This window comes from Dipodomys merriami, unplaced genomic scaffold (genome assembly GCF_024711535.1).
Source record: "Dipodomys merriami isolate MVZ:Mamm:240054 unplaced genomic scaffold, mDipMer1.0.p SCAF_4, whole genome shotgun sequence".
NCBI lineage: Eukaryota > Metazoa > Chordata > Mammalia > Rodentia > Heteromyidae > Dipodomys > Dipodomys merriami.
In genome coordinates this window covers 76,121,242-76,142,502 of record NW_027205603.1, presented here as the reverse complement: position 1 = coordinate 76,142,502, position 21,261 = coordinate 76,121,242, and the positions used below count along the sequence as shown (strand labels likewise).

Below are 21,261 nucleotides of genomic sequence, written 5' to 3'. Positions count from 1 at the left end.
AATAAACCACCAGAAAAACGAGAAGTGGCGCTATGGTGCTGTGGCTCAGTGGTAGAGCACAAGCTTTGAGCTGAAGAGCTCAGGGACAGTGCCCTGGCCCAGAGGTCCCCCTCCCCGCGCCCCTATCCCCCTCCCTGCCGCAAAAATTAATAAAAAGATAGTTATAGGGCCTAAGGAGATTTGTAAAACTCATCTTCATTGTATAATCCTTCCAGGCTTTCAGTGCTTTGTATTAGTAATTTGAGTTGGCTTATTGCTATATTACCAGTTTCTTTATAATTCGTTGCTTGCTCTTTCTCCTCAGTATGATATTTGATTTTCAATGATAGAATGCTTAAATGGTTCTTTCATAAACGTCCCATTACACAATTCTGATCACTTCTGTTTAACATTATCATAAATTAAAATTTTTTTCCAAACATTTTCTTTTTTCCATTCGTATTTGGGAAAATTCCTCAGGAGATTTAATCATTAACCCAGAAGTGAATGTCATTGGTTGAGATTGCTACTTGTGTTTCCATTAAGTAGGAGAACTTTGCAATAATGATACAAGTGAGTCTAACTCTAGACAAACTTTTGCACAGTTGCCAGTGAATTGCTTTTTTCTTTCTTTTTCTATTTTATTCTTTTTTTCTTTTAAAGACATTAGAGCATTTGGCAAAGTGTAAAGATCTATATAGATTGATGCTACTGTATATTGATGTTAAGTTTTCTTTCTTTTTTTTTTTTTTTGGGGGTCCGATCGTGGGGCCTGAACTCTGGGCCTGGGTGCTGTCCCTCAGCTCAAGGCTAGCACTCTACCACTTGAGCCACAGCACCACTTCCGGCTTTTTTTTTTTTTTTTTTTTTTTTGCTTATGTGGTGCTGAGGAATCGAACCCATGGCCTCAGGCATGCAAGGCAAGCGCTCTACCACTGAGCCACCTTCCCAGCCCAAGTTTTCTTTTTTGTTTCATTTTATTTTATTGTAAAGGTGACGTCCAGAGAGGTTACAGTTACGTAAGTAAGGTAATGAGTACATTTCTTTTTGAACAGTGTTACCCCCTCCCTTGTTTTCTCTCGCTCTCCCTTCTCCCCCAAGTTGTACTGTTCATTCTTCATTGACTTGTACCAAAGCAACAATAGGGAGTTAGGATCTCTCCCCCATCCCTTAAAAAAAAAAAAATCATTGTCTTCCTTTGTTTCTTTGGCTATATCTTCTTCCTAGAGGGTGGGAGGAAGGGGAGGCTGGCTGCATTTGAGGAGATAAATGAAAATCTGTGGGGTGTGAGTTGGTATTTCTGCACTGCTATCTAATGTGGCATGAGATCCATTTGCCTGGTTTTGAGACAGGTTAGTGGACACTGTCTACTGTTAAGTGTCTTATCTCTACTTAGTTTTATCTGGAGCTTTTTTTTTTTTTTGAGGGGTTTTGTACTTTTTGAAGAATTTGAATATTGAAGAAGAAAAACTATGAAGATAGGCAAGAGTCATATATCTACTCAACACTAGAATGAGGATATGGCTCAAAGTCTTCACATGGCTGGTAGTTGCAAATTATGGGTTTTCTTCTTTAGCTAGTAAGATCTAGTAGAAACTATCACTTTAAAAGAAAAATTGAACTAAATTGAACTCTTCAAACAGTGCATATTTTGACCTGCGTCTCTATACACCATAGCTTCACTTTGAGCTCTAGCACTTGCATGCCCACCTTTTCAAGGCTTACTTTTAGTTCCTCCTTTTTCTGTGTGTGATGCTGCTGTGGAACTTTATTGAGTTTGAGTTGGGTTTGACACTTGCTAGGTGGGCAGTCTACCACTGAGCCATGCATGCTTCCAGCTCCACACAGGACTCTTTAATGTTGGCTTTATTTTTTAATTCTTAAAATTGAGTGGGGAGATAGACATAAAGAATCTACACAGAGAATGTCCTAAAACCTTACAAAGTATAGGCCCAGCACAAATTTTTATTGTGTAGTAGTGGAATGTCAATACTTTGAATTTTGTTTGTTTGCTTGTGTGCGTGTGTGTGGGGGGGTGGGTGTATGTGGGTGTATGTGTGTGAGTGAAAGGGTACCCATGTACCCAGATTGGTCTTAAACTACAATACTTCCTTCTGCCTCCTAAGTGCTGAGATTACAGATAGACACATTATGGATTTTTTTTTTTTTTTTTTTGGTCCAGTCGTGGGGCCTGAACTCTGGGCCCGGGCGCTGTCCCTCAGCTCTTCAGCTCAAGGCTAGCACTCTACCACTTGAGCTACAGCGCCACTTCCGGCTTTTTTTTTTCTTTTTTGCTTATGTGGTGCTGAGGGATCAAACCCAGGGCCTCATGCATGCAAGGCAAGCGCTCTACCACTGAGCCACCTTCCCAGCCCACATTATGGATTTTTTCAAAAAAGTTTTATAGATTTATCTGTCCCTGCTTTTAATTTTAACCTTTAATTTTTACATACATCTAAAATATATAGGTGACCTGAAAACCCTCATGATTTACCAATAGTATGTTTAGAACATTTCTAAATGTATGTTTTCTAAGCTGTAGAAAAGGGAAATGGACATGTCCCCCTCAATTCTTGATAATGTAGGTCTGATCTCTCTACTCATCAGTCCTCAGAAATTTATCTATTGCAGCCCAATTTATTTATACATGGAATAGACTTTGGGATATAGTCCTCAATAGCCTTGACATGTGTCTGGTTTAGAGCTATACTTCATTTTCATTCCTGTCTTTATTGGGTATGGAGGGGAAGTATAAAATAGATACAGTTCTGGGTAAGAAGCAATTTGGAAGTTTGCACGTCATGAAAACACTCTTGTAAAAATATGTTTTATTCAGTTAGTTGAGGGAAATCAGCAAGATTACAGATTATTTGAGTTTTGACTTAAATCATAATGTGGGCTACATGCCCTGCTTTAGTCAATAGCACATTGTCTATAATTAGCATATCCAGTGTACAAATGTGGAGTCTAGCATCTAGAACTCTAGGATGAGTCCTCAGATGTCTTTAACGAAGGGAGAGAAGGATCATTAACTGGACAGCATGATTCCCATAGGGGAAATGTCAGAGCCGGCACGAGAAGTTTCATCTCTAGATTCCAAGTTTTTTCTTTTTTGTTGCTATTCCAAGCTGGTTACATTCTAACCTCTGCTTATCTTAAAAGACCAATTTCATACTAACAAATGTTTACAGATACTAATGTCTTAAAAATACTATTCCATAAAAACATATTTGTCCTGTCAGTGATTTGGTAATCTCTCTCCATCTCCTCTTGCCATTTTCTTTAAAATAAATCCAGCAAATTTGGTTTCAACTCCCATTTTACTTTAGAATATTGGGACTTTTGCTAGGAGTATGGTTTAAATGATAGACTAATACTTACAATGCCCTATAGTTCAAATCCCAATTCCTTACACACACACACACACACACACACACACACACACACACACACACACACACACACACACACACACACACACTTCGTTTGTAAGTAAATTTGATTGAAATTCACTAGTCAAGTCAGATTTTACTTTGATTTGAGGGAATCATGGAATTGTATAACAGAAAACTTAGCAATTGTTCTATTCTACTAAATTTATGTGGTTGCTATAAAGCTATTAACCCTAGTTAAAGGCAGACAGATTGTCTTGTGTGCTAGAGATAAAATATTAAATAACAATGTTCATTGTATATTGCTTCAGACTGTTGAGTATGTATAAAATAGATTTTGAAAGTTGAGATTTATTACAGTACCAGAGATTGTATCCCTGAGCCTCACACATTCTAAGCAAATACTGTATCACTAAGCTATACTTCCAGCCCAGTTGGGATAGTTTTAATATGGGTTAAGAGGATGACATAGGCTTTAAGGCTTTGCTTTCATTTCACATTTTATTGTAAATATGTAAAATATTGACTTGGCATATAAAAATACCTATTAGTATCAACCTGTCTTTCTAAAAATAAACAACTCAGAATGGGTTTACACCTATAATTCTAGCTATCCAGGATTAGTAGCTGAGTTGTGAGAATCATGGTTTTAAGCCAATCCTGGGCAGAAAAATCTCTTTTCTTCAGTTAGCCCTAAAATATGTCAGAATTAGAGACGTGGTAGAGTGCCACTTCTGAGTAAAAAAAAAAAAATCTCAACAAGAACTTGAGGCTTTGAGTTCAAATCCAATGCCTTGGGGGGAGGGGGGAGGCGGGGAAGGGAAGTGAAGGGTAAACAAAGGAGGAGGCTGCAATGCTTGGTAAGAAATGTATGCATTATCCTGCCCATGTAATTGTTGCCCCTCTGTACAGTATGTTCTCAAATAAAATAAAATACAATTTAAAAAAAAAAAAATCCAATGCCTACACACTGATCCTCCCCTAAATAGGCAAGGAATAATGCTAGCCAAACCTCCTTTATGTTAACAACTACATTTTTTGTATGAATGAATGAGTCATTTTCAGACCAGTTGCTTTTCTAGTGTACGTCTTGATGGCAATGTATCTTTTACCTCTTTAATTTCTCCATGGGCTTCTGTAGTAAAGTGTGTTGAAAAGTAAGACTGCACATGTGATGAAGGCTTTTAAAAAATATTTCTGGGGCTGGGAAGGTGGCTCAGTGGTAGAATATGCATGAGGCCCTGGGCTCGATTCCTCAGCACCACATAAGCAAAAAGAAAAAAGCCGAAAGTGGTGCTGTGGCTCAAGTGGTAGAGTGCTAGCCTTGAACTGAATAGCCGAGGGGCAGCGCCCAGGCCCAGAGTTCAGGCCCCATGACAGGACTTCCTCCCCCCCACCCCCCCCCCCAATATTTCTGAACCTGAGTATTATTTTCTTTGTGAAAGCATAGTACTGTACCTAAAGGAATAACAGACATAAACTTTCAATTGTACTAAAACCCAGTGAAGTGTTTAAAAACAAAATGTTTAGGTTCAAGTGAAGCAAAATATGGTTGGTTATTCGTGCATTCATCATGATAGAAATAGCTTAGATATTATGTTTACTATAAAACTTGCTTATTATGTATTTTCCATGTGTTATTGGGGTATAGTGCTTTTTAATGTCATTTATTACATTGTCAGTGTGCACCTTTTTAAATAATGCTTTAAATTAATAAGGTATATTACAGTATAAATTTGACAAAGGTAAAAGTCATTAAATCTTTTCATTCTGTATGTGATAATTAAACTATCATTCTTTCCTAGGGGAAAAATAGTGTTCATTATTAACACAAAGAACACATAGAGAAAAAAATTAACTTCTTTATAAAATTTAGCGTATACAGCAGGGGGCACCAGATGAAGGAAAGAAATGAATTCTTACATTTTAAATCTACTATAGCCTGTATCCTGTGGTTGATGGTTGCATTTTAGTTTTCTTGATGATTGTAAATGTCTTGATTTCTAAAAGGTGTGTTGAAGATGAGATTGATAATTATTCTCCCTTATTAATCCAGTTGAAATGTCTTAACCAGATTACTAATTACAACCCCTTTTCCTTAAATATATACTATTTTTAGAATTTTAAAAAAGAACCTAACCACTTTCAATACTTGTTTAGAGCAATGTCTTGAGTACCTTTTTCTACAGACTTTTTTCATTGACAAAAGAAAGAAAAGCCCCAGGTTTAATTTAGAGTTCTTTTAATATGAATAGAATGATTTTTTTTATACCTGGAAACCTGTTCTTTATAGGTAATAGTTAAGATCTTTGTTACATATTATATATGAACAGTGATGTATAGAGTATATGATACATTTAATTTGCAGCAAAATTACTGGTTATAGTTGAGTGGATTTGTTGGATATTTGTTTTCAAGAGGCTTATTTTTAGTGTTGGTGGCACCATAACATAGTGTTACTCCCCTCTCTGTCATTTAGTCCAATATCAGATGGAAATGATGCGGAGTCTCCGCCATGTAAACATCGACCATCTCCACGTGGGCTGGTACCAGTCCACATACTATGGCTCTTTCGTCACCCGGGCGCTTCTGGATTCCCAGTTCAGTTACCAACATGCTATTGAAGAATCTGTCGTTCTCATTTACGGTTAGTAGGAGGTTCCTTTATTATTCTTCTCTTCCCTTAATATTATTCCTACTATTTTCGCTTTCTTTTTTTCTTTTTTGCCTCTTAGTGAGCCTGGCAGGCCTTCTCAAGTAAATACAAACCCTGTTTCTGCAGCAGCCTCAGCAGCAGCTAAGTCTAGACAGGGTTTCCTTCTTTCTGTTTATTTTTCTTGCTATCAGAGCCCTGATGTGTACATTTTGGAATGTTGGAGTAGCTGCTTCATTTTTATTCCTCCATCTCCCCTCCCTCATTGAAGGGGGCTGGTGGAATTAGACCAGATGTCTAACAAACACCGATTGCTGGAGTGTCTGGCTCTGTACGTGACTGACCAATCATAACACAGTGTGCCAAGTTTTTCTTTTTCTTTTTCTTTTTTTTTTAAACCTCTGACAGCAGCATACAAAACCTGGACTGTTTCTTAGCACAAAGATTTTTTTCTTTTCGGCCTATTTAATGGTGTTTCCTCAAGCTCTCCAGACCAGATGTTCTGTGCTGTATCAGAACTGTAGGCAATTTAACAGCTTTATAGCCTTCCCCCTCCCCAAACACTCACAGTTTGCCATATCTGGCAGACTTGCATATAGTTTCCAGCTGAGAAGTAAATGTAACGTCCTGAGTATCTGTCAGAAAAAATACTAATGAATACGATCAATCTTATGAGCTGCCCCCAAATTGTTTCAGTATGTTAACAATTGGATTACAGTAAAGAACAAGTTGTTAAAGTGTACTTATATTGGCTGGAAACATTGCATCATCAGACCTTGATGAATTTTCCACTTGTTTCAATCTATTTTGGTTTTCATTTTATCACCTATTGCTAAAAGTTTCACTGTGTTAAGTTTCAGACAACATGAATGTTAACACAGGTTTTAGACGAACATTGGCATGCCAGAGCCGTTATCATGCAGCAAGTGCTAAGCTCCCTTACTCACGAGTGTTTAAGCAGTTACTTTTGACAAAATTTGTTTCTCTAAAACTAAAAACGACACTTGTATGATAGCACTTTGATTTAGTGGTTTTGTTTTTACAGTCTGCTTAAACTTAAGAAATATGAACAGTGATCATTAGGATGGGTTTATATTGTTTGCTGGGCTGTCATTTAAAATTAGCTGAATGAAAACTACACAGATGCATGTGATATTTTTTTGTTTGTGTTTTATATTCATAAGTACTTTCCTTCTAATGTAAAGAATGTATAGAGTATATGTTATATTTAATTTGCAGCAAAATTACTTGTCCTAGTTGAGTGGATTTGAAAGTATCTTAAGTATATTTTGACTCTCCTGTTTATATTATAGGGAGGAAATTATTTTCCCTATCATAAGCAGGATAAGAGTCAGTACATTTTCCCTTACTGTTGACTATAAATGGTTTGAATATGTTCAACTCATGTTACCATTTTATTTTGACCTTTATTTGGCAAAGATTGTGTGATAAGTAACAATGTGCCTAGAATCAGTATTAATGAGCATTGGTGTGACAACATTCTTAGCAATTTCTTTCTCTTCTCCTTATTTAAGATCCCATAAAAACTGCCCAAGGGTCTCTCTCGCTGAAGGCATACCGACTGACTCCTAAACTGATGGAAGTTTGTAAAGAGAAGGATTTTTCCCCTGAAGCGTAAGTGTTTGGTGGCCCGAGAGGCTTATGGTAAAGGACTGGGTTTCTTTTCTTTTAAGATTCCAGTTTGCCACATTTATTGAATCCTTGGTTGTGTTGTGGTAATGGTTTTGCCATGTGGACTGTAGAAATTTTCTGCATGCCGAATGCCACTTGATCTTTCCTTTTCCATGCTTAAATTATTCTTTATAGAACGTCTCTTCTATTCTCACCCAGGGTGAATTCAGTCAGAGCAGTAATTAGCTACTGTATTTAAAGGGATAAGGAATAAAGGGAGTTAGAAAGATTGGTCAGCAGCTGTCAGATTGTAGACTCTGTGTCACACTGCTTGTGAACCACATGTCTTGTTTTTTGAGCTTTCATTTCATGCGGGGGTGGGATAGATGAAGACCTTGAAAGTATTCAGTGAAAACTCTGGCCTATTGGAAATCTTGTGGATAATATATAGGCATAGAATTGATGGGTGAAACAGTTTTGTGCTTTTACTTAACAGTATTTGGTGGTATTTTTAAAAGGGTTATATATATTTTCTGTTAATTGTTAAAAAAATACATTAGGGAATCAAGGTTAGTAGCTTTGACTTTATGGAGGACAGTTCTCTATTTTACTGTTTGGTTCCTAAAATAAATTAGGGTGAAGGGATTTTTAAAAAGAAAAGCTAACCCCTGAACAATTTCTGAATATGGAGTTGAAACTGGAAGTTGCGTTCTGAACTGCTGAATGTGAAATCTCTTGTGACTCTTCTACTAGTTGTTAATCTTTTTAGTTCAGTATGCTTTAAAAATGAACCTTCCGAGGAATATATAATACTTCTCTTGCGCTACTTAAGTGTTTTTAGATGTAAATTATGTTGCATGATTTTATAGTGACATTTACATTTTAGCATCAGTGAAATTTTAAGAATACATGATTACAAAGAATGAATAGTTTCTTTGACCAAGAACATTATATTCCGGGCTTACAGTTCAGATTCAGATAATTGTCAGTTACTCAAACCACTGAACTTATATTCATCTCTGTAAAATTCTATTCCCCCTGTCTAATTAGATAAAATGTTTGAAAACACTCAATTTAATTCTCACTTTTAACCACTAAAGTATTTTTAACATGATTTACAGATTGAAAAAGGCAAGTATAACCTTTGAGCACATGTTTGAAGAAGTGCCGATTGTAATTAAAAATTCACATCTGATCAATGTCCTAATGTGGGAGCTTGAGAAGAAGTCAGCTGTGGCAGATAAACATGAATTGCTCAGTCTCGCTAGCAGGTAAGTGACCCTTCCTAATGAAAGGTCCCTTTTTCATCAGTTTTTAGAAAAGATTGTTTTACATAAACTTCCCCTGTGGAGCAAGAAAAAAGTTACCGAAGTTTTTTTTGTTTGAAATTACACATATTGGTAATAGCATGTAGTATTTGTCTGGTCCTATTAAGATCCCACGTAAACCATCAAATAGACACAATGAAAAAAGTAAACACCTTGTTTCAGGATGCTAATCATGGCAAGAAGCACTTACTGTTGCCTTTGCTGTATCACTTATACCACAATGTGACAAGTGCCCGCTAAGGAGGGCTTTTATTTGAATAGACATTATTTACACTGTGCTGAGAGGCTTATGGCATTATATCTGGATACTTATTAATGACCAGGAGAAAGACGGATATTTTATTTCTTTTACTTATTATGTTTGCCCTTGTACAAGTGTAGGCTCTTCAGTAGTAAACTTTTAGTTATTTGAATGGGCACCCAAAATTAGCTTTTTTTTTCCATTAGTGGTAATAGGATCTATTTTTCTAGTTTTACTAACGACTTTCTTTTTGCTATGTAGTTGGTAAAATAATACTATATTGCTAGAACACTGACAGAAGAGTTTCCAGATTGTTTCCTTTATAAAATTAATATTTTTTCCTCTTCAGCCTCTCCTCCTTCAATTTCTTACTCTGATTGTTGTATTTTTGGAAGTGCTGGGGATTGAGTGCCAGGCCTCACACATGTTAGGCAAGTGTTCTGCCACTGAGCTACCACCCAATCCCTCAGTCTCTTACTGTCAGCTGAAATGTGAGTACTGCCACATGCGTAGTTCTCTTAAATACCCTTTTAAGCTTTATTTTAGTGTTTGCATGTGTCTGATGAGAGGAGGCAGCAGGGTTACAACGTAAAATGAAATGGTCAGAGTGGATAATTAATATATTTGATGGCTGGAAGAAACAACACTTATTTTTTAAAAACAAACATTATGGAACAGAACAGGAATTCTTTTATTTGTCAGATTTCCAGTCATCTTTGATAGAAGCTTGTTTGTCAAAAAGAAAGCAAAAGAAAAGAACATTTCAAAATTGTTCTTCCCCCAACATGAACCAAGAAGGACCAGAGACAAGGTCAGGCTGTGGCAGAAATGCCACTGTCTATGGTGTTCATCATAAAGGCCACCAGAAAGTTTTGACAGAGCAGTGAAATGGAAACCAAATGGTAAATGTGGTGCTAAGTGATACAGCCAGGTAGCCAGGCTGATTTGGCACCAAAAAGGGTATTGTTTGATTGCTAACATAAATTCTTAATAGTCTCTAAATTTGTCTGTTTTAAAAAGTTACATTTTTCCTTATTGCTTTTAAAAGTAAACTTGGAACACCTGTATTTAAAGCATTGAGCTAAAAATTGTTTTCAGCATGCAAGGTTACAATGTGATGTATTAAGTATAGAGTAATAAGTGATTTCAAATTTGCTACATGAGAATTTTGCTTACAAAATTCATGTCTTCACCTTTTCTTGAGCTTCCTTTACTGAGCATGCAAAACAAATACAACTCTTATGTGGCTGTTACTTGACTAATAAGTTGATCTTAATACGTCCATTGCTTTAAAGCAGTAGCTGTAGATAATACTCCCAATTAACTATAGCAGTAAAGATCTAGAAAAATATTAGTTGTATTTTCTATATTCTTATATGAAATAGTAAAAGAGGCCCTTTGCTCTCCCTGTGTTCCTGTTGGGAGAGAAAAAAATGTAGCAATATTCCATTGTATTCCTGAACTATTACATTGAGCCAAATGAATGTTATTTTAAAAGAATCTTAATTTTTAGTTTCTAACATTAATACCTCAATGCTGGTGATCAAGCCAGTTACCATATATGTTTTCGTAAGAAGCCTCAACAGAAATCATTGTTAGACACTGGTTTAAACATTTTATTGCTCTTTTCTTTCATGTGTATCCCAGTTCTTTATTTACCTGTGCATACAATGTACTATGCTTGCTTTCATTTGAAAGACTTTTTGTTTTATTATATGGAAGTTTTATTATATGGAAGTTCTATTATGGTTATTTCATAACAACCTTTATTAATTAAAAAATATGTAATAGAAGCTTTGCAGCTTTTCACACATGAAAAACAATTGTTTTTATATTCTCTTGTTTAAAAAAAACTAAAGGAGAGCATCTTATATGGTGGGCAATAAGCAAAAATTGATACTGTAGTCACGGCTGGCTTAGCACTCCATCTTCCCGGTTCACATCTGTTTAAGTTATCTGTTTTCAGTTCTTTGTTTCCTTGGCAATAAAAGGAAAGGCTGTATTACTGAAACTCCTAACAGCAACTCCCTGTTTCAGTAAGCTAGTTGAACTGATACTGAAAAAACTTGTAAAAATTTCTCTTGGTAATGGATCCGTTTTTCTGTGAAAAGCTGTGAAATAATTATATATTGGTAATTCCTGGAGCTCTTCAGGGCCTATACTGAGTGGCTTTGTGGTAGTTTCTGATGGTTATATTTCTAAAGAACATTATAGTAATATAAATTAAGAAATTTCTAAAGTTTGTATGTTTATCACAGTGTTCTTTGGCTGTACATATACTTGTAGCACATAATATTAATAGTTTAAAAGACATGTTTGGTGGAATTTAATAGTACTTTTCTCATTTGCTAAAATTGTTGTAGCTCAATTCCCAAGGTTTAAGGTCTTACTCCAAATAACTGCCTATAGCAGTTACTCTCCTTTATGTTTTCTTTAGTGTCATGTCTTCCCAGCCACAGAATTGATATGCACTTTCCTTCTTCCTGATTTCCTTTTGTACTTAATAGGCCAAATGATTTATTTAACAACTAGTCATGGAGCTAATGGCATTTCTTATACTGAATGCAGCTCCCTGGGACTCAGTTCTTTCGCCGGTGAAAAGGAAAGGATCAGTCCTCTCACTATATCTTGACTTCTTGGGACTGGCTCAGTTGAGACATCCTCCGCCATAGATTTTCAGTTTCTCTCTATCTAGATTCTTCTTGTTTTCTTCATTGACTTGTTTTTTTTCCATTATTACCATTGCTGCTGCTACTACTACTTCTACTACTACTGCTGCTACTAGTACTACTACTATTTTGGGCCAGTACAGGCCCTTGAACTCAAGAGTCTCAAGATCTTCCTTGACGTTCTTGCTAATGACTGGCACTCTACTGCTTGAGCCACACCTCCAAAGTAGTTTTTTGTTGGTTAATTGAAGAATCTCAGACTTTTCTGCTTGGGCTACCTTTGCACCACAGTCTTCTAGATCTGAGCTTCTTGAGATCTAGAAAAAGAAGCCATCAATACACAGCTTAAAATATTTAACTTTTTATACAAATTGAAAGAATACAATAGAACCCACAAGTAAACTTTTGCTTAGATTCTCTAATTGTACATCTTGTCACATTTGAAACCCCCTGTCTATATACACAAAAAATTCTGAATAATTTCTAAGTAGATGGTAAAATATTTATTTCATTTTACCAACTGAAAATAAGGACATGTCAGCCTTCAAGTCTGGCTCATCTTCTTCTTTTATATGCTAATCCTGGATTGAACTCGAAGCCAGCACTCTACCACTTGAGAACCACATCTCCAATTCTGGCATTTTGTTTGTTTTTTCGATGGTTAGAGTTAAGATTCTCTAGTCTCACAGAGTTTCCCTGCCCAGGCTACCTTTGAATCTTGAGCCTCAAATTTCAGCCTCCTGAATTGCTCGGGTTATAGAATGAACCACCAGTGCTCATTATTAACATCCAATTTTTTTCACCTTCTGCCACATTTTCTCTTTAGTTTTATAGATAAACTTCCTGATAGGATTTTCTGTCAGTCTCTGTGTGTATCCTTCTTTCCACTTAGCCCACACTGTAGTGTTCCATTGTGTAGTGAGAGTTCTCACCATTAAAAAACTTTCACTGGGTGATGAGACTCCACAGCATGTGATATTGTCCATAAACCCTCCTTCCTGGAACTCTTTCTTCAGAGTCTATGAAATTGCAGCTTTAATGGGTTATTTCTCATTTTTCACAGTAAACTCTTGCTCATCCCTAAAATGTCAGTGTTTGTCAGGGTCTGTCTCCCCAACATTCCGCAGGTGATGTCATCCCGTTTCCATGACTTTTGCTACTTTTTGCTACTTTTGCCAGGACTCATTAGTTCTCTTCCTGATGACTTTCCCAGTCCACTGACTTCCTGCTTTTAGCCTTTTCCTTTCCCAAAATTGCAATGATCTTACTAAATGCAAATTGGAGTCTCATAGTATTCCTTTGCTTAAAATCTTCGACTAGTTCCCTTTGTCTTTAGAATAAAATCCAAATTTACATTCCAAGCTTCCCACTATTACTCTTGTCTACTTTAGTTTCATAATTCTTTTGCTCAATTTTGTACTTGTGCTATCTTCTGGCCTGCTAAATTATATGTGTTTCCTTAAATGTTTTCATGCTAGGGTGTCTGAGTGCTGCTAGTGTCCATTCACCTTCATTGTCTGATACATTCAGTTCAAACTTTGGTGCCAAATAATAGGGGAGGATTTCACCAAACTATTTTTGTTATAGTTTACTAAATCTCGGTTACAGCAATTTCTCACAATGTTGAGTTGATCTACTTAGTTTCTTCTTTGACTAGTGTATGATAGCATATATAATCTAATCCTAATACCTAACAGAATGCCTGGCAAAGTTAAGAATGGCCTCAGTGCATGTTAAAGAATGAGGGTGATGCAGCATTGTTAAATTTAGTCATCCAATTATTTGGTAACTAATGTGATTAATCAGTGGATCTGGACATTTAGTTAGCTGTTGGATAAGAAAAATTTTAATTCCTCACCTTGCACCATATGTTCAAATATTTGCGTTTGGGTGGATTAAATAAAGCTACTACAAAATTAGAAAATGGCATAAATCATGATTTCTGGAGAAGTAATGTTTTAAAGTTCATAGTAATTTTTAAACTGCAATGAAATAAGATAAATATGAAAAAAAATATAAAAGAAGCATTTGATTCCTAGATAAGTGGAGTCATTAGGCCATGTTACCGAACTAAAGTTGCCGTAGCTACCACCAGACTGGGAACACACACACACACACACACACACACACACACACACACACACACACACACACACACACACACACACACACACACACACACACACACACACACACACACACACACACACACACACACACTGTTCTTCCACTATTGAAGAGTGAGCCAGATTTACACACACACACACACACACACACACACACACACACTGTTCTTCCACTATTGAAGAGTGAGCCAGATTTCCTAATTTTCTTGAGGTTACAGATAAAATCTTTTTTGTCGTTGTTATTGTTTGCCAGTGCCACAGTTTTGTATCACCCCAGGACCCACTTTACATTGTCGTGAAAAGGTCTTGTTCACATAAACCATGTTGCCTGGCGGGTGCTAATAGGCTTCCTATGTGTGATGGGGGGGTGGGGGGCGCTAACCATTCCAGGCCCTCCTCTTTTGTTTTTAGTTCTATTTTTGGTTTGTTGTTGTTGTTGTTATTGTCGTTAATTTGTTTGTAGAGTGCCTGAGCCACATCTACCTATATCTGCCAATTCTTGCCTGCATTGGGCCTTCCTTCAGCACTTACACTCTCCCTTTCTCTGGAATACTCTCTTGCATGTGTTCACTCCTGATCTTTCACGTTTAGCCTGTCATTTCCTTGAAGAATTCTTACTATGCCCTTTTCATCTCTGAGACAGTGTCTGCCTCATTCATTATTATCTCCTTACTTCTTAATATACTGAACCTGACACATGATAGGTATTCAGTGGTTATCTGCTTGAAACTATGGTGACTGACTCCTCTTCATCAGAGTATGAGTACTTAGTAGCCATATGTATGTGCTTTGCTGTGAGATGGTTGATCATTGTATCTATCATTAGTGTCACTTTATAAAAAGATTTTAGTAAATGAGCTGCAATAGATATTCCCTGGAGAGAGAGAAAAAAGAACGACAATAGTACTGTGGATTCAAGAACAGACAGGAGGCAAGAATCCCCTTCATCTGGCTCTGCAGAAATGGCTCTTGTTGCTGGTAGAACCTGCTGTATAATGGCACAAAAAGTCTTAATTTTTTTGCATGGTTCTTTTCCTTTGACTACTGATTTAAAACTAAGGCAAATTAAAGGGAAGGTTGTGGGGTCCTGAGTTTAAATTAAACTCCATTTTGTAAAATGTCTTATAAATGTCTCACTAGATTTTTACTTTTTTTTCTTTTTATCTTTAAGCACTTGTTTAAAGGAGTTGCCATTCAAAAAAGTAGTACATGAATACAAGTGAATCTTGATCAGTGTCATCCCTTTTATCATTCTCCATCTCTATCAACTTCACGCCTCTCATTTTTTTTTAAATTTTGTGGAATCCGCACTGAATCTTATGACTCCATTCTCCCGCAGATCCTCTCTTCATTCACCTCCCTCCCTCTCCTTGGTCTCACCTCTTCCCCTTTCGAGTTCCTGATTCTTACTTGGCCTTAACAGTTCTTAAGAACCTCATGCACTATTTCAGACACTCCTGAGGTTACAGTGATGAATTAAGTATGGAAAGTTGAATAACAAGATGACACAGATTCTTTCCTTTACCCTTGCTTTTATGTAAACATGTGCTCATGTTCTTTTACAAAAAAGGAGATTAGGTTAATATCTCAGAACTGTCAGAGCAGTAGCAAAGTCATACTTTATAAAGAATGGCATGTGATGTATTTACATTTATTTCAGCAACCATTTGGGGAAGAATCTACAGTTGCTGATGGACAGAGTGGATGAAATGAGCCAAGACATAGTGAAGTACAACACCTACATGAGGAACACCAGTAAACAGCAGCAGCAGAAGCATCAGGTTTGTGCTGGGGAAAATAGTACCAGTACACATTTCTATGTGTGCTGCTTCAAGAGTGGTCTTCAGATGGTGTAAATTATCTTGGTGATGTATTAGCTAGTTAGCTAATTACTCATACTTTAAAAAGCCTATTCTTTAGTGCTGTGTTTCTATTATTTGCACATTGTACTTAAAAACAACTGTCATAAAGAGTTGGTCTGTTAAACTCAGGGTATAATGCCAAGGTTATGCAAATAAGAGATACATTTATTGAGAAAATCAGAAGCAAAGAGATTCCAGAGTGTCACAGCTCATTTCTTTTCTAAGTGTAATTGGTTTGGTAGTGGCTCATTGCAGCATAGTTAGCAGTCTTCAGTTCATTTAAAAAAAAACTGAGCAATTGTGATTAAGACCAAGCAATTTTAATAGGAAATAATAGACCAACTGCTGTGAAATTAGACCAAAAAAGACCCTAGAATTGCTTGAATATTTTTATATGAACATATACACACACATATATACACATACATGTGTGTATGTGTATACTGATACACAGAGTTAAGGTGGCTATTTAACCTTTCCTCTGTTAGTGTTACCTGAAGATAACATTCTTTTCCTACTTTCTGATATATTGTTTTTGGACTATAGCTTCAAAATGGTCTTAGCATTTGATTCATAAGTAAGTTGATTTCAGAATGTTCTTTCATTGTGAAAATGTTGTATGTTACATATGACTGTGCTCCTTGAAATCAACTTTAAGCAGGATGTTGGGCTGGGCGTGGCAGGTCATACCTATGCAGGTCCAGCTATGCAGGAGGGTAAGGTAGGATGGTTTCATTTGAGGTTGGCCCTGGACAACAAAACATGAGAGCCTATTTAAAAAATAAAGCAAAGACTGGACAAAGCTTAAGAAATAAAGGACTTGCCTAGTAAGGGTGAGTGATTCCCAGTACAATCAGATACACATACAATACACAATATGCATATGTACATAACATCTTTATATAGGAAAAGCTCCTATTTGATTGCTGTTAATTTTCATGAGAATCTTAATACTAAATTCATATTAGCTGACCTTGCTTGAAACTTTTTAACAGAAATTTTTATTAAGTAGTTGTATCAAGAGGTTACAGATCCATAAATCAGGATATGAGTAACTGCTTCTTGATCACCCCTTCTGGTTCTCATCCAGTTCCCTCCTGAAGTTTCCCTACTTTCAAGTTACATATTTCAGTTTTTGCATAATGTATATTGAATATAATGACTGCATTAGCTCATTCTTCCTTCCTCCATTCGTGTATGCTCCCCCCCCAATACCTCATTTCATTTTATTTTTTATTTTTGGCAACAAATAACTTCAATACTGAAGACATAGATGCTGAGGTAATTTATGCAATGTGACTAGCTTGCATTGACATTCTTACTGTAATCCAAGTGGTTGTGTAGGAAGCCCTCCTAACAGAAATGTAGCTTATACACATGTCAAACTAAATAAAATATATTTTAATTATAAATAGATAAATAATATGCCTGGTAAAACTCAATCATGACCTCATTCCATGATATTACCTCCCTGGGGTAATTTATTTTTAATTGATAAATTTTATATACTTTTTGGGTTACAGTGGTTTAATACATGGCTCTGTTGTGGAATGCCAAAATCACGGTAATTAATATATTCATCACCTCATGTTTATTATCTCCTTGCAATGAGAACATTACCCCCCACCCCCTTTTAGTTGTTTTGAAATACACATGAACCAGTTATTTTGCTGTACAATGTCAGACCTTTTTAACGTACCTCTTAAAAAATGAATCTCTCCACACCCACCCACCTATCCATCCATTCACTCTGGAAATCACAGCCCTAGTGTATTTCTGTTTGAGTTTTGTAGATCACCATCTGAGAGTATATGGTATGTTGTCTCTGTTCCTGATTTGTTTCTCCTAATAAAATGTTCTCTATGTCCATCTATGTTATGACAGCTTTTTAATGTGAATACTTCAGTTAATCTATTATTTTGCAAATCCATTCACCCATGGATACAGATTGCTTCCATATCTTGGCCATTATAAATACTGCAACAAACACAGAAGATAGACCCTCAGCAAACTTTCAAATCTTTTTAAGTATACTACTCAATGGTGGGATTGCTGGATCAAAGATTGTCCTATTCTTAATTTTTAAAAGAGAAATCCAGTTTTCCAAAATGGCTACAGTAATAAGGGTGTTCTCTACATCCTTCTTTCGTCTTTTTTTTTTTTTTTTTTGAGGCATGTATTGTAACCTGGCCTCAAACACATGGTCCGGCCTCAGCTTCCTGATCGCTGTGATACAGCAGCGTCTTTTTGGCCAGTACTTCATTTTAAAAGGCCAAGTGTGGGGGTGTTATTTCCATTGCAATTTTGAGCTGTTCTCAACTTGAAGTTCTTAATTGTGATTAAAATGTAAGACAAAATCTATGTATCCCTGCTTTCCCTTTAGAGGATCATAGAAATTAGAGTATTTGAGCTAGTATTAGTTCTTGGCTACAGAGCTGTGGCACAAATGATTGCTTGTTAATAATAGCAACAGTAGTGAAAAAAGAGAAATAACATCATTGCAACAGTTGTTACTTTAGATCTAGAGAGATAAAGAATTGCCTAGGTGGGAGTTCATTACTTGGTTGCTGAAGTTGGGATGCATTTTTTACCCCATTGTTAACCTCTCGCTCAGTAATTAATTATCTACTTCTTATGATCTCTATTGATTCCAGAATGAGTTTTATTTCCTGAATCATTAGTTTCAGACTAGAGTTGCTCCAAAAGAATTTTCTTCTATGATTGCCATAATTAGGTTCTTAGAAGCAAGTGACGAGATAGTGCCATTTATAAAGTGAAGATTAGAACTCAGAGCCATGGTGTTTTGCTGTGGTACAAGTCATTTTGTCTCCTCACACTGAGGGAAAAAAATAACCAAATCATCTTCTCCTTGCTTTTAGTATCAGCAGCGTCGCCAGCAGGAGAATATGCAGCGCCAGAGTCGAGGGGAACCCCCGCTTCCTGAGGAAGACCTGTCAAAACTCTTCAAGCCGCTCCAGGCCCCCGCCAGGATGGATTCCCTGCTCATTGCAGGTATGTTAGGGGTGCAAGACATGCTGCTGCTTCTCCTTCTTGAGGAAGCAGGAGACAGACAGCGAGAGACTTGCAAACATCAAATTAGGCCATAATAACCAGGGTATTTAAAGTGCCTTAGTTCCTTTCAGTGCTTTCACTTGGTTTATGAGTGTTTCTGAGATGTCATTATAAGCTTTCTAAATTGGAAACTGAATGACTTTATTTCACTCATCACGATGAAAAAAGTTTACAGTCTCAATGCAAAGGTCATGTGGTTTAAGCCCCTTTTCATCGTCTGCTCTGGTAGTGTGTATACTGTGTACTTGAATTGGAGTTTCTCTCTTGAAATTATTGCCCTTACTTTGATTATGATTACATGATTATAATTCTGGATGACCTTCTTCTGGGAATGATTATCATTTAGAACTTTCCCACCCCCCTCCCCTCCTTCTTTCTTCTTAACTCCTCCCTTCCTTTCTCCCTTCCTCCCCCCTTCCCTCTTTCCCTCCCTCTCTCTAGTAGTACAAAGGAGTTGCAATTCAATAAGTTTGTAAGTCCAATGCACCTTGATCAATGTCACTCCCTTCTAACACTTGTCCCCCATCTTTCCCAGCCCCACCCATATCCGTAGGTTACCTGGAATTACCTTTCAATGGTAGAGTCCTTGAGTCCTATAGAGATAATTTTTAATATATACTAACCATGTTCTTAATTAGACCATATCAAATTTCTATAGAAATATTATCATATGCCATTTCATTCTAATAAAGTTTATTTATTAGAGTAAAAATTTGCTTCAACAAATGGTAATCTTTCACAGTTTCTTCATGCTATTGATGTGTTTTTGAGTAGGTGAAAATGAAAATTCCTTAAAATATTCTAATGTACATGAATACCAATTTTGGAAAACTTGGGGCCAATTCAGATATACTGTTATACTTTCAAGAAATGTCTATTTCAGGGGCTGAGAAAGTGGTTCAGTGGCAGAGCGCTTGCTTTACCTTGCCCTGGGTTCGATTTCTCAGCAAAAAGAAAAAAGCCAGAAGTGGCACTGTGGCTCAAGTGGTAGAGCGCTAGCCTTGAGCTGAAGAGCTGAGGAACAGTGCCCAGGCCCAGAGTTCAGGCCCCATGACTGCCTCTCCCCCCCCCCCCCCCAAAAAAAAAAAAAAAAAGTATTTCATTGGATAATTTGCTTAATGAAGCAAAGCGGACTCAGCACAGCTTTTAAGAGGACTCAGCTCTCGCTCAGTCTTGGCTCAGGGGAAAAGTGCTAAAACATTCCCAAAGCTGAGACTGAAAGCCGTTCTGCTTATTTGCAGCTGATCAGGTGGGTCTGGCTGCTCTGTAATTGTGTGGTTTTGTTAATTCTCCTTTCTGTCTGTTGGGTCATATCTGTATAATCACCTCTTTGTGATTGGCAGCTAATATGGCCTTATGACTAAAAACCTGGAAAAACTACACTTACATGATCAAAAGTGGAAGATGCCTTTTCAAAAGAAATAGCATTTTATGTATTATTTCTTATGGAAAAATTGAATTGACTTACTTTATAAATTCTTGATTCAAAGCAAAATACTAATGATTTTATTATTCTGCTGAGTTGCATGTTTGGTTAGTTTGCCTACCTCATTTTACAATCTGTGGAACATCATCTTTCTTTGTCAAATACACAGGTCAGATAAACACTTACTGCCAGAACATCAAGGAGTTCACTGCACAAAACTTAGGCAAACTTTTCATGGCCCAGGCTCTTCAAGAATATAACAACTGAGAAGAAGAAGCTTCTGGACAAGGAGTTAATGAGGATTCTTGAGATCACACCAGGGCAGCTCTTGGAAGAACTATGTGTACATTTTGAAAAGCACAGAGAATTCCTTTGCTGTCATTGCTGTCTTTGGCTGTAATGTCTCTTGCCAATAATAAAACCAAATCTCGGCAGCATTCATTTGACGTATTTATTTTATTTTTATACTTGTTTATTTCTAAAAGTTGATCAGAACCTTGACTGGGAACTTAAAACAAAGGTTGACCAGAAACGTCACCTGGAGCCATCGCTTTTTTCTCACTCGGGTACCATGTTTCAGCTGTATGGTTCAGTGCTACTTATCTGGACTGCTGTCATGAAACCCTGACAGCTACATGTTTTGTACGCTATTGCTCCCAAGTTCTGTCCTAGAAGACCAGCTTTCAGCCTTTGTCCCTAGGCCTGCAGTCATTTCCATCCATGAAGGACTGTTTTATATGGAAAGACTCATTTTGCATGTATTGTCCTATTTACTGCTTTGCATTTACCTTTACATACTATGAGACATTTTGCTAATGGCAAGTGTTATTGATAAGGAAGGAAAATTTAGGGGGAAAAGTAGTGCATTAGAAAAAGAGACT

At 36.8% G+C, this 21,261-nt stretch overlaps 1 protein-coding gene across 1 annotated transcript in view; it reads left to right on the top strand.

The window, feature by feature from the left end:
- Window positions 1-20,817, top strand: part of Eif3h (eukaryotic translation initiation factor 3 subunit H) — a 95,275-nt gene extending 74,458 nt beyond the window's left edge. The window contains exons 3-8 of the mRNA XM_069991295.1: window positions 5,851-6,018; window positions 7,560-7,659; window positions 8,778-8,927; window positions 15,681-15,801; window positions 18,762-18,894; window positions 20,550-20,817. Of these exons, the coding sequence (XP_069847396.1) occupies window positions 5,851-6,018; window positions 7,560-7,659; window positions 8,778-8,927; window positions 15,681-15,801; window positions 18,762-18,894; window positions 20,550-20,647 (770 nt within the window). The 3' untranslated portion in view covers window positions 20,648-20,817. The remainder of the gene's footprint in view (window positions 1-5,850; window positions 6,019-7,559; window positions 7,660-8,777; window positions 8,928-15,680; window positions 15,802-18,761; window positions 18,895-20,549) is intronic.
- The last annotated feature ends 444 nt before the right edge of the window (window positions 20,818-21,261 follow it).